Source organism: Molothrus ater, chromosome 6, assembly GCF_012460135.2.
Source record: "Molothrus ater isolate BHLD 08-10-18 breed brown headed cowbird chromosome 6, BPBGC_Mater_1.1, whole genome shotgun sequence".
Lineage (NCBI taxonomy): Eukaryota > Metazoa > Chordata > Aves > Passeriformes > Icteridae > Molothrus > Molothrus ater.
In genome coordinates, this window is record NC_050483.2 from 51,088,254 (window position 1) to 51,107,202 (window position 18,949).

Below are 18,949 nucleotides of genomic sequence, written 5' to 3' on the forward strand. Positions count from 1 at the left end.
AAGTGGTTTACAGCCATAGTATAGCTCCATACATTTTTCAAAAGAAATCATCATGTCATATTAAATCAAATATCTGTGAAAGACTGTTACAGCTGTTCTTTTAAATTCATCAGTCCTTCAGGGAACTTTGGCCAGAGTGTGAAGTTGACACTGTCTACAGGGATGGCAACATTACAGCATTTCTTATCAGAGTGATGGCATTTTATAGAACTTTGAAAAAAATGCAGTTTAATTATTTCCTTCCAACCTGCTGTGATTATGCAAGACTCAAACTGAGAAATCAGCTGTTACAATTATTTAGCATCATAAGCTGAGAGTCAGGCTCTGTGAGGACTTCGCAATGCCTTCTTTTGGGGGTGTCCTTTGGTCCTTGCTGCTAAGACTGGGGACTTGACTGAAGCACATTGTACTTCTTTCTGCACTGGTCAGCTGTGTTTTGTTTTCCTTCCCATTAAAAGATTGACAGGACAGTGGTAGTAGAGGAAATAGAAACCAGTCTCAAATGGTACAGAATCAGGATTACTGGGCACTGGAAGTTTACTTGGCTGCCAGGCTGACCAGTTCACAGGTGATGAGATTCCAGAGAAACATCACCATTTTTGTCCTGGGAATCAATCCCAAAGATACTCCCTCTCACCTCCAAGCAGCACCTGTCACATATATCTCATCCAGTTTGGGAATACATCCCAAGAATGAGGACAAGTGGTGACTCCAAGCACTGGTGAGTACTCTCCTGCCTGTTTGTTTCATTGCCTGACACATCAGGAAGCATACTCCCTCACAGTGAGTGTTTGCAAGATTAAGTTCTCAAGCCCTATTGCTTTGCCTTTGACTTCACATCTCAGTAATGAGTAGTTCCACAGTGGCTATAATGCATAATACATTGATAATAACAGCACATGTAGCATTAGACTTCCTACTTGCAGTATTTGTCATAATTCTTAAATCACACTTCATCACAAATAAATAAAACCCAGCGATAGATAATTTCAGGCTTTTATATCAGAAGTGCACAAAAAGCTATAGTTCTTTGAGCACTTGGGGTTTTTTTTTTCCCTGACTTCTCTTTTAATATTTTGAGAGGTAAAGCATTAATATAAAACAGTGACATGTCAGTTAACTTTTAATGTATTTTAATGGAGAGAGGTAGAAATGCATCACTGAATAAAAAGAATTTATTTGAAGAGCTGTAGGCTCAAGGTGAACGTGCAACACCCCATTGCACCAGTGGTAAATAAAAAATGCAGAAATATTAAAGGGAAGCAGAGCTGTGAAAAAGGTCTGCTAGATCAGGTATTTGGGGAAATACAGATGACAACTGGAAAATATTTTAAGGGTGCACCTATCATCTCTGAAGGCAATAGATAACAGTGGAAAGCAAGATAATAAAAAGGTAGATTTATTTCTCACAGTAACAAGTTCTGCTGCACTTCTACTTAAATTAATACTTTACAGTTAATCCAGACACAATAATTTAACTGCAAAACTGCATTACAGAGGTTTGAGTGCTGTACTTGACATAGAAATGCAAGATATTTTTAGTTCTGAGCTATAAAAGGAAAGTGCAAATATAGAAAGTCTGCAACGGAACTAAGTCTGAACCACAACAGCTTTGCAGGCTGCAAGTCCTGCCAGTACTGTCTGTTAGAAAAGGCACTGACTGCTGGAAGACTCAGGACAAACCTGAGACAAGACAGTAACACTTGCCATGACATGCAGTCATTCCACATAGTTCAGAGTTTTCAGGCGTTGACAGTGCATTGACATTCTACATGGACCTACTTTAATTTATTAATAGGAATAGGTTGCCCAGGGAGTTTGGAGAGTTACCATCCCTGGAGGGGTTCCAGTGGTATCTGGGTGTGCTGCTGGGTGTGAGGTTAAGTGGTTTAAAGGTTACAGGGCCAATGATGGGTTAATGGTCGGACTGGATGATCTTAAAGGTCTCTTCCAACTTTGATGATCCCATGGTTTTACGATTCTATTTTATTTTTGTTGCACCCACCCCAACTGGAACTACATAAGTACAAAAGCATAATTTCTGCAGGGAGAGAAATTTAGATGGTACACAAAGGCGTTAATATGTTCAAGATTTAGATGCCCTTAAAAAGACCAAGGAAGACAGCATAGCAGATTTACTTTTACACATCCAACACCTTTGTTGGAAAATCCTGTTATACTCGATGCTCAAGGAATTTCCCTAGAAAACACATTAGTGCTATTACTAATGTTTACAGAGTTGATGCCCTAATCTGGATGAAAAATAATGAGGTTATGTGATAATAGGGTGTAAGTAACTTTGGAAATAATCAGTCTTACTGGTTGGGAGCAAAAAATTATCAACTGCAATACAGAAATTTTCCTTTCAACAAGCTGAAGCAATTGAGAAGCTCATCATTCCCTAGTTAACTTAGAGGGACACATACATGTTTTTGTAAAATTCTGTTATGACTAGGAGGTTCATAAGCTATGCTAAGCGTGAAATAAAAATGTATTAGTGACACAATTCAGTGTCAATCTAGGTGCTCTAGTAAAAAAAGGAAAGTGTACAGTCATTTGTGGAAAGAGGTAATTATTTTGGTGAGTGTGTGTCTAATTTAGTTGATCTGGGAATGAGGCCTGCAAAACTGCCCACTGGAAAAGGACCGCTCACTATAAATAATTTTAGGAAACTGAGGAATGAAATAAACATATGTTCATGCCTTGGAGTATTAGGGCAGCAAGCACAAGATTCTGTTGTCCCTCAGTGCCTCAAGAGGGACTCAAGCAATACCAGACCTTTACCTTGCTGGTCAGATTGCCCACAAGGTTCAGAGACTATCCCGAGCTGGAATGGACCCATTAGGTGTCCAACTCCTGGCCCCGCACAGGACACCCCAAAGACCACAGGAGGTGCCTGGGAACACTGTCCAAACACTCTCATGGGCTTGGTGCTGAGTGCCCTTCCATGGGGAGCCTCTTTCACTTAGTTGTTTTCTCTCAGATATAAAGACTATATGATATTCTAACACTCATCATAATGTAATTATCTATTTAAATATCTATATAATTATCTATTCCAGGAAAAGATCCCATGTTTTCAGTTTCAGGCTACATCTTAAAAGTTTTTAACAAAAACCAAAGCAAAGCATAAACACTTCAGAATAGCAAGAACAGAAACACTCCTAAATATCATAGATTTGATAAGTACTACAGGGGGCTAGGAAAAATTTCCAGCATACATTAGAATAAGGATTCCTCATTTTTCTAAGGATGTTTTTGCAACACATCCATTTTATGAGAGGATCTTGAAACACTAAACAAACTGATTAAGAGTTATTTTTATTTTGCAGCTGGAGAAACTGAGGAACTGCCAAATTTGACCCTTACCCAAAGTTACACAATAAAGCAGTGGAGACAATTGTAAGAAAAGCCAATTTTATTCCCTATAAATCTGTATCTAAATTTACCTACATTTTACCACAATGTTTATCTGGAAAATAATTGTTGGCACAATAAGTAACAATCATTGGAACAGCTGTGGTGTTAACAATTGTTGTTCCACAGAAAGTAAGGATTTAAAAGACATTTGTTAGCCAGTTCATCCTACAAATTACAGCAGTGCATATGCACCTTCATAAAATTCCATTATAGCTTAAAGGACGCATACTAATATTTATTATAGCTATTAGGCTTCATAATTTTGAGAAATGTAAAAATCAAGATATTGATCAGTGGTACTAAAATAACTGAGTTACTAGAAGAGTTACCTCCTGTTTTTCTTCCGATGATGGAAGTTCATTAGGAGTGGGAAATACTCAATCCCTGCTTGTCATGATGTTTAGCTAATTATTGCATTATTAAATAGTGACTCAGCCAGAAAGGTTCATTTGTTTCTTCCTTCTCAACTGGAAGAACGTGAGAGCTAATGCAATGGGAAAGTGAAAGCTGAAACTTTCTTCTCAGCATCCCACTCCTTGTTACTCACATTTCCCAACATGGGGGAGAGATGTACTTCCTTCAAGGAAGGAAGAACATTTAAGATGTGAATGAATGCAAATACAAGAAAAGCAGGAAACCAACCAGAGCTGTCAATACACAATTTATAGAGCTGCAACACTGCTGGGGTAATATCAGTCAGAGATGCAATCACCTGTAAATGGAATTCCTGCAGACCTGAGCTCAGAAATGAGACATTAGCTACGTTAGTACCCAACACTTGTTCTGAAGGCCTGGTGGTTGAAGAACAAAGCCTCTTTCCTTCCTAGGTTGCTTCCTGCAATGTTAGTTTCTACACTCCAGAACGATTATGAGCAATATGATACAAAAAAGCTGCCAGTAGCTTGTGAGTGGAACAATCTCACTTCTTTCTGCCCTTGCCTATTTCCAACATAAATAAACGCATAAATAATAATTTGCCAACAGCTTCCCTCCTGCTGTAGGAAATGTTTCATGTTTGGTTGCAATAATTAACAGGCATTTTGTTATTTTCTACTACCATATGCTGCTTTTCTGCACTGTATTTGCAACACCTCAGACCAGATCCCAATTTTGCAGCACTAGGAGTTGAATGGCAGATTGCTTGTGGAAGGTGTGTAGAGAAAGGGGAAGGGGGGGAAGATCTTATGCACTTCCACCTTAACACTAGAAGAACTTGGGGCTGCAAAGGTCTACTTTTGTAGCTATCAGTGTAGCCATTGTAGCTTTTTGTAGCCATTTATTTTTAACTGGGGACTGAGTGGCTCAACAAAAGAGCCAAACTAATTTTGTTTTAATTATTTATTGTGTTCCAATTCTCATGACTGATTCTGTTTTAATTGTATTTTTAATTAACTGCATTGATTACAATGGACTGTACACTTCCCTCACGGAACTGCTGACTGGTTTAGCTTCCATTTTGTTTTCCTACAACATCACAAAAGGAAGGAAGAGAAGACAGGTTTATCCAGGGAAAATGAAGGGTCTTTTCTGAATTTTGCTGGTGAATATAGGCACTTGTGAAGTTAATTTTAGGAGGTTTTTGTTAGCAATTTATTAAATATACAACTCCATGTACATTTGTTAGCCATTTGTTACTCCATGAGTAACTCCGTTTTGCTTTGCATGGGTTGCAATATGGTGGTTCTGTTTCCTCCTTATGATAATTGGGCAATATTTTATCTTCTACTGCTGCTTGGGGATTGACTGGGTGGGAGTGGCAGGAGGGGAGTTCTTGGCACAGCACTGCCTCCATCTCTGCTCCCTTGGCATCCCATTGTGGGGCTGGGGACTCCCCTGGCTCTGCTGGGTCAGCCACGGGTACCAGGGACAGCTCCAGCCCCGTGTCCTGGGCACCTTCCAGTGTCACCAAATTCTGCTCATGCCCTCCAGCCTCTGACTGCTGCTCCTCTGAACAGTTTGCTCTCTTACCAGCACTCCCAGTTTTCCCCTTGCAAGCCTGTGAATCAGCCCTGACTCTCCAGAAATAGGATGTGTCTGGTGCTCCCCTTGCAGCACTGCGCAGCATCGCAAGCAGAGCCAAGGTCTGGCTGGCTGCTGGAGAAATAAGTGGTTGTGAACCAGCTTTGGAATCCTCAATAGCTGCTCATTTTAGCCATGTTCACACAGCAGGTTTTTTACTGCAGTTATCCAGGGATAGCTGCTCTTTGGAGGAAATACCTCTTAATTTTTAAGAGAGCAAGTGAACAGGCCTGGTATTTATTCCTCATTCTCTTTTGTTTAAAATTCTCTCTCTATCCAAGCAGGGAGCAGAGGGCTGAGACTGCCATATCCCTGATCATTCTTGCCCAGCTAACATCAAATATTAATGCGAACAGCTCATAAGCTTGACAGATACAGATGTGATTTGAATAATTTTAGTTTGTCTTTGCAGGTATTGAATTTACTGCCAGAAATTGAGAGCTGTTGGCCAACAGTGTCACAAGAGGCTCTGCAGACTAGTCTAGGAGCTAGTTGTCAGCAAGAGGTGCTCCAACACTGGTGTATCCAGCTCCCTTGGGTTCTTTCACTGTTAAGTTCTGAAGAAGGTTTGGAAATTCCCTTTTGGTAGTGAAAAAGGAAAAGGAGTTGGATGTAGATACACTGCTGATTTGAGAGATGGAGACAACTGTGGGATCTTTAAACAATTTTTGTCCATTCAAGGTACTGAATAACTGTGACACAGAAAAAAAACCAAAACACTTGAAGGCTTTTCAACTGAGAGTGAATTTCAATACAGGAAAGGTTTCTTTAAACTTGATAAATAGCTGCTTACTTTTGGGAAATCAGCATTTTTGGAATTTCAAAAGCATCCTCTCAAGAGTATTACACAGGGGCATAAACACACTACTGTAGATTCCAACTCAGATAAAGAATCAGAATTACATGTTTTATTTACTCTCTGTTGATAGAAAGCAATGGTATCTCAAAAGAAAGGCACTGCTTGCTAATAGCAAATAGTTTTGGTACCCCTGAGACCCTGGTCACAACTAAGGATCATGAACTTATCTCTCAATAAGACTTTCCTATCAGTTTTGCCTCTACCTTTTAATATTTCCCCCCTTATCTTCCCAGCTTAATTTTGAGAATATCATGTTTTAAACTCAAGATTTATGGCATCTACTTCTTCCTTATCCACAAGATGTCTTTTCCTGTCACCTAAACCTCCTGGCACTGAAGAGTTTCATCTAAGAAGGTCAAATTTAAGCTGCTTTGCAAAGAGGAAGTGATTGAAACAAATGCTTCTGCTAGTCAGTGAAAATACCATTTTTTTCAGCTTTACGAAAAAATATATATTTTATAAATATAAAATTCCCAAATGGGTCCTTCTTCTCCTTCTTTTCCTTCTTCTCCTCCTTTGACCTGAGGTCAAAGCCTAAAGTTCCTGATATTCTGAGACATGAGTTACGCTATTGGGGCAGCTAGGCTTAATTTATAGGACCCACATTTAGTACAAAATCCTTTTAAACCACCCTATAATTCATAAAAGTTTATGTTCTTTGAATTTGTTGGGATCAAAGTTTTAATATTATGTTTTCTGATGGGAGACCAAAACCCATGGCTCACCAAGCCTACAGAGGAAACAGAGTAATGCAAATGCAGCTTTAGCAGATTAATGTAATTCTGATTCCCTCTTTTCTGTCCCCAAAATGCTTGCTGTGGTGGGTTCATATTAATAAGTAAACTTTTATTTTACTCCAGTTAGATGTCAGAACACAGTGGGAGTGCTGGAGCAAAGTTACATCTATGTTTCTATTAATTGCATGCAGTACATCACTGAGCAGAATTTTAATAGAGCTGAAAACCTTTCGATGACTGGGAAAAAAATATCAGTCCCTAACAACTGAAAATTAAATCAGAGCAACCTCTGGCTCTGGGCAGTGCCTTGCACTTTGATCTTTTCTTGGTAGAGTTCAGAGATTTTAACTACACGGACCAGGAAAATGCTTATGTTAAGTATTGCATATGGCTGTATGAGAGAGTCGCTGCGCACCCAGGTCTTTGCTTTTATGATCTACCACAGCCATGCTATGGCAGGGCAAAACCCCACATTTTGCAAACATGACAAACACAGGCTGCTGGATGAAGGAAGAAATGAAAAATGAGTCGAAGCACATTTAAAATCTTTGTCATAAATAACAGTTGTAGACCAAAGCTGGACCAGAAAAGAGAGATCTATTAATCTTTTCAACCTCTTGCTCTTTCACCTTCCCTTGCCTGGCTTTGCAGTTTTCAGGCATCTCTGCTTATGCTAATTGTCCTAAGGCTGTTGTAGCTTCCAGTACTCTGAAAGTACCATTTCTATCTAAAGGCATTCAAAGATAAAGAGTACAATTGAGGAGTGTTTTTCAAACTCAAAGGAAGGGGAAAAGTCACGTTAACAAAAATCACTGGGAAAGGAACACTAAACATTTCTGATTGCAAGTTTTGCTTTCCTGTTACATGTGCCGTAATATCTTAAAATCAATGGGAACTGCATGGACTTAGATTTTTCTCTGTCTGAATAGTTGCCCCTCTGAAGGCAAATAGTAACTTTGGCTGGAAAATGATTTTGTTTTCTGGTTGGAGCTCTGAATCCTGTGTAGGAATTCACCATTGTTTGGTTTTTTTTTTCCCTTTATACAAATATCTCCCTCCTGACTCACTTGCTGCTCTCCTTCTCTAAAAAAGAAGGGGTGAGAGGGCAGAAAGGGGAGGACAACTGAATTAAAAACCCTAACTATAAAAAACTTCATGGTGAAACACTTAATGTCATTGAAAACACATTCTTGTTATTGGGAAGCAGCTCAGACTGTCTATTTTAGCCTGTCTTGAATAAATAGCTTATTCTTTTGAGCAATGGCTTGTAGATGTCTGTGCTCTGTGAGGAAGATTTTGATCTAATTTGTATTTGATGAGCTGGGAAGCTGTAAATGACCACATGCGTCATCCTGGGAGCGCTGTAGCTTTGCGCAGTGCTCGACGAGACCAAGGCTCCATTAGTGACCCAACGGAGGTGTTTTGGAGCAGGCAAGGAGAACTCTCTAAACACCATCTGCTCGTTCTGTTGCTTGTAAAACGATGTCACATCTGCTGCTCTAAAAACATTATGCTGATCTCTCCTACAGTACAAGGCTGCTGCGCTCCTCAGCTCTGGGAAAAGGAGTCAGCGCCACAGTACTGGGACAAGAGGTGTTAACTGTGGATGAAATTGCACATGGCCTGCTTGGCTTCCACATCTTGTGACCAAACCATAAATGTAATGGAAAAAAAAAGGAAATTAGAGAGAGGATCCAGCACTCTGCACTTAACTGGTGAAGCTGGTTAAATACTTTGACTGTTAGTTTTTGCTGAGCTACATCTTGCCCCTTCTTGGCTGCTGCTGGCACAACTAATACTATTGCATGCTTCAAGCCTAACATGGCTAAGTCTTCTCAGAGACTAGAAAATATTTGAGATAACTTAATTGGTGGAAAATGAGATTTGTTTGTGATTTCAGATGAAATGAGCTCAGAAGGTACTACCATTTCCTTTGGCCATCAGATTTTATAGCTTAGACTATTTGGCTGCCTAACACTTATGAGGTGTTATAACTGTTTTACTACAGTTATCCAGGGATAGCTGCTCTTTGGAGGAAATATCTCTTAATTTTTAAGAGAGCTAATTTACCTACCCTGGAAGCTCCAGGTGTACACACTGGTGTATACTTTTGCAATGCTACTCATTACTACTATACCCAGAGTGATCATTTCATAAGGGTGGTGTATAGGAAAGCAGTGTTGGTATCAGAGGAGAGAAGTTATAATGATGCAATAGAAATCCTTGGAAGTACCAAGGAACAGCAGCTCCACATAATTAAAGATTTAGTATTTGTCTTTCCACACCCATATGCAATTGTGAGGACCTGAGATTCTTTTTCAGTATTGCCAGACACAGGGACTGCTTTCAGGAATCTGCAGATGCAGGAAAAATAACAGTGAAGTTGTTAAGGTGTGTGTTGCTTGCAGTTCAGTGGCTATGCTCACTTCATATAATAATGAGTTTAAACTAGTAAGTCTTAAAATTGTTGTATTTGCCTGGTATCTCTGAATGGTGAAAAGAAGTGAGCACCATCTCCTGTCAATCAAGATTATGTTAAAAGAATTAAACCATCTATTTTAATACCCATTTTGACAAAAAAAATTTAGGCTACTGATGACCTGACGGTCACCTCCAATTTGCAAAGCAGAGGGGAACAAACTGTGCAGTGTCATGTGGAATACCATGGCAAGAAAGAGGCCAGGATGTCAGGAAAGGTGGCCGTGTGACATTTTTCACTGCTCTATGAGACTCATAAAGGGCCCTAATTATATGCCTTGGCATGTAGATATCATGCTAAAGAACTGAAACATCTGATGTAGTTCACTTTTTTACTTTCCTCTGATAGCCTAGAGATACCACAGCTTCACTATATCAGCTATTGAGGGTAGTTCAACATTGACCCACCTGTCTGGAAGAGCAGGAACAGACCAGAAAGTAGGACACTGGAAGAGTTTTCAGGTATTTGGCTGCTGGCTTGATCCCTGACCTGGGCAAAGCACCTCATTACCCTTTCCTTCTGGTCCCCCCTCTTACTATTTATTTTTTAGCATATTGAATGCATGAGTCAGTGAAACAATATATACTTTCCATTACAATGCATTTGGACCCAAATCTTACTTGTAAACATCACTGTACTGTAAATAGAAATGAAAGATTTGGTATTCATCCAAGGACAAAGCAAATGCCTATTTTTACATCATGGTGGTAGGCTGGAAGGGCTGAAAGAGGACTCAAAACCTTGTACAAAAGAGCTTTGACCTAGAGCAACAAAATCTTGTCTGCTCTTTCAGCAAGATTCTGTTAGTACTCAGGTGCCCTAGAAAATGAGAACCTAGAAACTGCCCTAGAAACTTTCCTTTAGAATGGCAGATTGGTGGCATTTTCTACTGCTGTGGAATTCTACCACAGCTTTTGCATGACAGTCTTCCTCTGAAAATCTGTATGCTTACACATTTTCTAGTTTTCACAGAGTATTCTGAGTTGGAAGGGAACAAGGACCTTTGAGTTCAACTCTTAAGAGAATGGAGCATGTGGGGATCAAACCTCTTCATGCCTGTGAAGTTCAGGTGTGTGAGGCTGTGATTTCTAAAGATGCTTGTGCACCTTCAGGAAGCCATCCCTGTGCTCAGACATTTGTCTTGCAAGAGATAATGAACAGCAGGAATCCTCGCGGACAACAAATAGTAATAGAGCAGCAATTAATAAAATTTTCCTTGTTTTTGTTAATGTCTGTGACACTGTGCTTCAGTGGCTACCTACAGGGCTCCTTAGGAATTAAGCAGCCTACCTGGATTAGAGATAAACATGAATCTTTGAATCTTCTCAATATCCTATGTAAATGTCTACTCTGGTTGTATTTCTTCTTTACAATAGCTATTGTAATAATGATTTCTTGTGAGAGGAATGAAAAAGGGTGTTATTCTACCTTCATCTGCATTTTATAAAGATGTCATCCTTTGAAGGAGGCAATTGCCCCCTTCTGTCTCAAGGGCTATAGAAATTAAATCCTTTAGGGCATACATTGCTTGAAATCAGAGTAAGAATGAATACTTTGTTTTCAGCTGGTTTTCCTAAGGCTACAGGAGGGAATTGAATTGCCTATATGGGGTCAAAGTTTGGCCCTTGAGACTAAATCACACAGGAGGGAGTACGACAGCACAGTGACTCTCCAGGTGGCTGAAGCACCAGTCTGAGCCAGGTGATGCCTAGGAAATAAGCAATTACCATTGCATCTGTATTCACTGGTGCAGTTTTCCAGGCCCAGTAAATCATTCTCAGACTTGAAGTTCAGAAAAGTGAAATGCAAGGTCCTACATCTGGATCAGAGCAATCCCAGGCACACCTGCAGGCTGGGCAGAGAACTGATTGAGAGCAGCCCTGTGAGAAAGGCTTTGGGGTCATGGCTGATAAAAAATATGAGCTGGCAAAGTGTGCTCACAGCCCAGAAAAACAACCATGTCCTGAGCTGCATCCAGAGGAGTGTGGACAGCAGGTCAAGGAGGGGATTCTGCCCCTCTGTTCTGCCCTTGTGGGACCCCACCAGAGTGCTGCATCCAGCTCTGCTGTGCCCATAACAAGAACATAGAACTGTTGGAACTAGTCCAGAGGGGGCCATGAAGATGAAAAAAGGACTGGAGCACCCTTTTCTACAAAGACAGGCTGGGGAAACCGGTGCTGTTTAGCCTGGAGAAGAGAAGGTTGCATGGAGAGCTCACAGCCACCTTACAGCAACTGAAGGGGCTACAGGAAAGCTGGAGAGGGACTCATTGTGAACTGCAGTGATAGTACATGGAATACAAGGTACAAACCAAGAGAGTGGAAATTTATTTTAGATATTAGGAACAACTTCTTCACTGTGAGGGTGGTGAGACACTGGAACAGGTTGCCCAGGGAGGCTGTCAATGCCTCAACCCTGGCAGTGTTCAAGGCCTGGCTGGGCAAGGTCTTGAGCAATGTGGTTTAGTGAAAGGTGTCCCTGCCCATGGAGGGGGGGACTGGGACTAGATGGCCTTTAAGGTCCCTTCCACTCCTTAACATTCTTAGCTCAGTTGGCTAGAGCCTGGTGCTAAGAATGCCAAGGTTACAGGTTTGATCCCTGTGTGAGCCTTCACTCAAGAGCTGGACTTGATAATCCTTGTGGATCCCTTCCAACTCAGAATATTCTGTGATCCAAATATATTAGGGTGTCTAGGGAATGATTATGAGGATTATGAGGAGTATATGGCTCCATAAGCATGGTAAATTCATGTGGAGCATGGCCAAGTTTCTGCCTCTCACCACCAGCCTCATTCCGTCTTAGTTTACAGTATGTGAAGTCTTAACTTCAAAATGTAGAAATGACATTATCCTACCCAAGCTTGTTTTCTAAGATAGCCTCTGCAGATTAGTAAGTCATTTGTATTGATCAGGTTTGCTTGTATTTATTTTGTATGATAAAAATAAATGTTCTTAGATGAGAAATGCGCAATTCCTGAGGGTATGTATACACATAGCTGCAATGGTGAGGTCAAAAATTGTTTCTAAGACCTCTCGCACACAGAATGTGTACTACCAGCAGTTAAATGTAAGATGGAAAGATACAGCTCTTCTAAGAAAGAAATTGATTTCCAATGACCAAGAAAAGTCAGTGTCTAATGTTGTGTTATATGGTTCCTTGTGTAGGTAAAAGTAGGTATGTAAATATGAGACATAGCTGGAAATTTGATACTCATTCACGTATTCCTGAAGTTACTGAAATGTAATTTTCAGGTTGATTCAAATCCTAAGGTGCTGCAGACTTACACAGGTCTGAAGTCACACTCCTGTATGATTATTTAAGAATTAAATTTTAACCTGTATTTTCTTCTTGGAAGAGTAATAGTGGTATATAAAGCTTTCCTGAAGGTACTGGTTACTTGGAACAAATGTATTTGAGATAAAATATGTATTAAAAGACACAGGCCTTTCATACGTGGTTTTCTTTGAAACATACCCTAAGAAAAAAATATGTATTGTTTGGATCCATCCACATTTCTCTCTGTATTGATCTGTCCTTTGACAGAGTCTGACAAGCATGCCTTTCAAGTTCTTAGAAACTTTCCATTGTGCACAACCCTTTTCAGACATTTCCTGCATTTTTCAGCCCACTGGACTGGTCATATCATTTCAGTCTGGAAGTATGACATAGTCTCGAGTTGCACCCCTTCCACTACATTGGTGTGGATTCAGAGGTTTGCTTTCATTTAATTTATCATTTTCCTTTCCTGCTTGTTTGTCCAGTGACTTCAAATTTAGATCAATACATAGAAATGAAAAATTATTTTATCCTGCTGACCAGCTTACTAAAATATTTAGACCACACCAAGGTCATGTCCATTGTATTTTGGAATTGCTTTCTACCTATCCTATCACAATTCCCCTTAACTTCAGTTACAAAAGGAAGCATCTTTTTTTTTTTTTTTTTTTTTTTCTGCTAGCTGTCCAGAAATTCCTCTGCATAACTCTACAGTGACTGTTGGGTTTTTTGTGAGATTTCATTTCAGCAGCCGCTGTTTGCAAAGCAGTAAGCACTTGCTGCAGAAATGGAACATTTTGACCAGTTCTGAGAAGTCTAAAAGTTGAAAATCACTTTAGTGGGTCTGGATCCAATCAACAGTAGCACAGAGGCAGTTGTGGACACCTCAGGGGTCTTCAGAAAACAGAAGAGACAGGAGGCAATGTCACAGCATTCATCTTCTGAGTCACACTTTTTTTATTAGGTGCAGCTTTTTTAATCTCAAACTTTCAGGCATGTTCTTTCATGCTCTTCAGGATGTGTTCTTATACCTCTACTATCCAGTTTTTATATTTAAATCAATGTAATCTTATAATTTCTTTCTCTCAGAGATTATCTTCAGCACACGAATAATAACTTGGCAACTAAAACATGGAACAGTTAAGCAATGTTCTCTATGAGCATTCAAATGAACATTATATAACCAAGAACCTCTAAAGTATCTTTACAATAATGACACCCAAGGCTATACAGTTATCCTTTTGCTCCTTGCTAGGCATGCTTCATGTGAGGACTTGGCACTAAATAAATTAGACTGAAGTCAAAGTTTTTTGCGTGTAGGAGACATAAATCTGTAGATGAGGCTGAACATGTTTTGCTCTTGTATTTTGCCCTGCCACTCCTTTATGTTCTCATGTTAAGCTCTGCAGTTGGAGGCATTGTTTGTTGAGGTAAAATGTCAGGTAAATACTGTGTTTAATTTAAGTGACTAGGTTTAGAGCAGACTGATTCTTCAGCTGGAGCAGGCTGATGCCTACACTAACTGTGTGGAATTACAGAGCACTGGCAGCGCTCAGTCAGTCAGCACTCAATCGGTTGGAAGTTTCAATCTGCACATATAATCAAGTCCACTGGAAAAGATGCTCTGACATGCTTAATTGAAATTTGAAAACAGCATATCCTGCCATGGGCTCAGACTGAAGCCTCTTCAGCCCTTTGTAGGACAGCTTTCATTGTGGAGCTGTGACACAACACAGTGTGCAAATTCTCTCTGTTTCGTTACCTTTCCCCTCTTCTCCCTCCAGATAACTTTGATAGATGGCAATTAAAACATCCAAGGACATAAAATCCTAAGCTCAGGTTGCTGAAGTTTGAATCAAATTCTTAAGACTGGGATGTTTTCCTATTTGCTGCAGTCCTCTGTGAAATGAAATAACTTTTTGTTTCTTTGTTTTTAAATTGAATAGAGTTTTTAAAGAATAATGCAGTTGTAATAGCTCCCAGTTTAGCAACATCAGTGTACATGTGTATAGTCTTAAGCAATAGTTCCTGGACCTTTATTGTTTTAGTGGAATTGCAAATACTACTCTGGAGACATACCAACATATTATATCAGTGCAAGGTTTGGCAGTTCAGGATTCCAGACTGTGCCATGCTAGCAAACAACAATTTCCCTTTGCTCTCCTTCACAGGCACAAATACCTCTTCCTCATCCAAAGAAAGAATCTCATAAGAAAAAATTAAAAACATAAATATTTTTTACCAGACCATAGAAGAAAGCTTCAGCCTTTTTTGTTTTGTTTTGTTTTTTTCAATTCTTAAGGTTTTGCTTGGGTTGTTTTTAGCACATCAAAATAGAAATTATCGACTGATATGTATAAATGTATTAACTGATATGTATTAATTCCAGACACACAAACATTCGTAACACTTTTGGGAGGTCAGAACCCTCAGTAGTATTTAAACACACTAACTGAGCATTCTTGTTTGGTGTAGAGATACCTGAGCAAGTTCTAAACTAGTGACCTTGAATACCTGAGTGGTCTGCCACAGTGCTCTCTTCACCCTTTTCTGAGGGTGCCTTGACTGCTGATATCAAGCTGACCTGATTATACACATGCTTCATTGCAGTGCAGGAATAACCTTCTTGTTTGACCTTGTAAAGCCATCTTCCAGACATCAAACTAAAAGGATTAAGGAATTTTATTCTGTTTTTCCTTCCTCCCATACCTTCTACAGCTGATTTCTTGAGCTACTAAAAATAAACATTCCCTTTTTGTTCCCACCCTTGAGAAAAATTTGTTTACATGGTAAGAGCCCACCCAGGAAGACGGAAACATTTTTCAAATAGTCATGCTAATGCAAAAGTCCTTGTCATATATCACCCAAAGAAAATATTTGAGAGAGCTCACCATGCTTGTACTTCTAGGAAGAGATGCAGATTTTGTGGCTGGCACTCCTTTGCTTTGTGAAATCATAATTTCTACTGGCAAGCCGGGTCTTGTTCTGCATGAGACACCATTATCAAATGACCTGAGAGAGGGACTTGTATCCAGGGACAACGATTTCTCTAATTTGTGTGGTCGTGCTCCAGCCACGATGTTGTCACTTCTCAGAGTCTCTAAGTCTACTTCTTCATTGGTCTTCCCATCTAGAATGTTTTCTTTCCAGTTTTCAGGAGACTTTCTCTTAATATGAAAATCATCTAGGCTTCTCACACTGGATGGAAAAGTATTTTTCAGTTTAGCAGCTCGGTATGCCCTCAGGCTCATGGGATCAAGCACTCTGAAAGTAACTTCATTAATAAATTGAGAGAATTTGAGTTTAGCTTCTATTTTTTCTTCCACAACAGACAATGAACTTGATGATCCTTGACTCACCAAGCTCAAGTCAGATGTAGAGGAACTGCTTTTCTTGTGGGTCTTCTTCTGCCTCTGGAGCTTTTGGCTTGTGTTTCCCACTTCTGCTGGATACAGGGAAGAGTGTTCCAGTCCGTGAGTTTTTTCACCCCCTTTCTGACAGTGCTTTGATCGATGGGGTCGATAGCCTTCATCCTTATTTTTGCTTTTAACAAAGCTTTTAGCTTCTGACCTTGTGCTGCCCTGTAACTCAAAGCTGTCCTCACTGGAGCTGCAGCGTTTTGAGTAACTGTTCATTGTCAAATCTCCAGAGAGGCTCCTCTCTGCATCAGTTCCTACTTCTGGTGCACATGCAGTGGTGCATGCACTGCATGCTCTTTCTTCATTCACCCTGCCACCCCCCTCTTGCTTGGCTGGTCTTCCAGGCACAGCACCCTCTGGCTTAACTGGGGAAATGGAGCCTTTCGACAGCAACTCCATTTACTTTCATGTCTGTGTGTCAAATACTGGCACTGAAAGAGGGATTCCCATAAATCCTCCTCTAACTTGTAAGACAAAAGGCGTATCTTTGGAAAGCATAACAATGCACCCACCACATTTTGTCCCATATGCACCCCAAATCATGCATATGTTTCATCATTAATTCAATAGCAAATTCTCATCATTTTAATTAACCATACTAATGAACAGAATCTATAGGACATGCAAATTTTCCAGGGTATTGAGTGTTCAGTGGATGAGCATGGGCTTTCATTGACCCAAAGCAACATATGATATATCCCTGTTTGTTGAACTGGAAATCAAACTACCATGATGTAGATCAATTCTCACTAAGTAAAGTCTGGGTTGGTTCTGTTTCAGGGCTTTTTAAAATCCAATAGTAGAGAAGGTCATGCTATATTGTTCTAATGCTACTAGTGTTTGCTGTTCTATTAAAAAGTTAGTGACAAATCTGCTAGATCTGCTAGAAAAGCAAACCAAACATGATTCGCACTTTCTACCTGCTTGTTTTTTGCCATAACTTTAATTCCAAAATAATTTTTAAAGGTTAGAATCCAAAGAAAGGTACAAAATTCAACATTGTCAATAAGCTTGGAGTAGTAAAGATAAGTTGTTTCAGTACCTTGTATGTGAAGTTCTTCTCATTTTTCACTGTCTTTATAGACAGGCAAGTCTGAACTGTAAAGTGAAGAATTCTATTTTTGGTTTGTATATACAGGAACCTAAGGAATAGTTTAAGTGAGATTAAAGACTATAGTCTGACTTTAAAATCAGTGTAGATATTTGTAGTGTCCCAATGGTGTGTTGACAGAGGAAATGACCAGAGGAATGGCTGAATGATAAATTTGAAAGAGTGCTTTTTGGTTTTTTTGCATCTCCTTACTTTAGCATAAGGGTGAAAGGAAGTGATTTACCCCTTTTTGTGTGGTTGGATTCAGACTCTGCTTACATCACTGTCAAATGCAGCAAGTGGAGAAAGAGAAGAGAAGAGACTCAAGCAGAAAACTGAGTGACCTCCCTTAAACACAAGAGCACATTTAAAAATATCATGCATAGCTGACAGGTCAACAGCAGCTTGAGCTGAAATGTAGTTACATGTGCTTTTGAAGCAGACATTTAGGTCCCTCATTACAAGGCACTTTACTTACTGCCTAGAATTTATTGTCTCCACTTTGGTAATTCCAACACTCATTTAAATCATAGTTCATAAAAGCTGCTGAAGTGTTGCAAATCTCTCAAATTAACATAGTAAGTACATTAATTTTGCAAATAACAGGGGAACATGAAGATCCTTTTAACACATCAGAAATCAATTGCTTTTACTGGAATTACTTTTTGAAATGCTTCCATATTTCTATGGGACTGTGCCATTCCATTGCATACTACAAACATTATCCTGATCACAGAGATAATGTGGATGAAAATGCATAAATCTTGCTCACACTGTCTTGTTTTAGATGAATTTATGCCTCTCTCACTTGAATGGGAATGCTAACACTTTAAAGGGCTGGCAAATGCTTTCAACTGTCAACAAAAAGATTTTCATGACCTTTTCAATGCAGTCAGGCAACAATACAACACCACTCTCTTCTTGCAAAGCCAGAATTCAGGGATTTTTCAGTATGTCCAATACAGAATTCTACGAACTTAATGTAGCTTTTGAAGCAAACAGGATTCTGAAATACATAGGATCTACGCTAATCCATCTTAGGTCTTTTGCCTTCCAGATCCATAAGAGCTTGGCAAAGTGTGAGTTCTGCAGTTTTAATGGACTTTATTAATAATGCCTGCTTCAGAAACAAAGAAAGACTCACTGTTGTGCCAGAACCTGTAATGACTTGTACCTATTTGGACAAGAGCTTTTTTATTCATGAGAGATTGGGCTCCTTTGTATATGAATAAAGCTATGTTAACTACAAGCATAAATTCAGCTATCCGTTGCTTATGTGCAAATGTTGAGGTATGAATTTAAAAGGTCTGTGTCACAGCCAATAAAAATGGATCATATAATTCTCTTTTATTGTCAGAAAAGAGCTCTTTTGTTCAGAGAGATTTTATTTGCATAGCAGTAAAATATATGTGTAGGTATAGACATAGATAAATGGTTATAGGCAATTTAGGTAAGGTACATAACATTTGTGGGTGTCATACTGCTTATACTGCTGCTTCCCTTTTTTCAGGTGATTTCTGCTTAATAACTCTAGACATATGACACAGACATACCTGGTTATTAAGAAAAACAGTTATCACAGCTGCAAAATTAGAAATAATTCTTCTTACTTAAATGATACAGATCGTTTCACATTAATCACTTTGAATC

The 18,949-nt window shown here is 39.4% G+C and overlaps 1 protein-coding gene across 10 annotated transcripts in view; it reads right to left on the reverse strand.

Annotated features, from left to right (window-relative positions):
• BEGAIN (brain enriched guanylate kinase associated) overlaps positions 1 to 18,949 on the reverse strand; it is a 158,572-nt gene that overhangs the window by 132,236 nt on the left and 7,387 nt on the right. The window contains exon 1 of one of the 10 annotated variants that reach the window (XM_036384209.2): positions 15,682 to 16,425. The exons of the other annotated variants lie outside the window; for them this stretch is intronic. Within the exon in view, the coding sequence (XP_036240102.2) occupies positions 15,682 to 16,425 (744 nt within the window). Of the gene's footprint in view, positions 1 to 15,681; positions 16,426 to 18,949 lie in introns of those variants that run through there. 10 annotated transcript variants of the gene reach the window in all.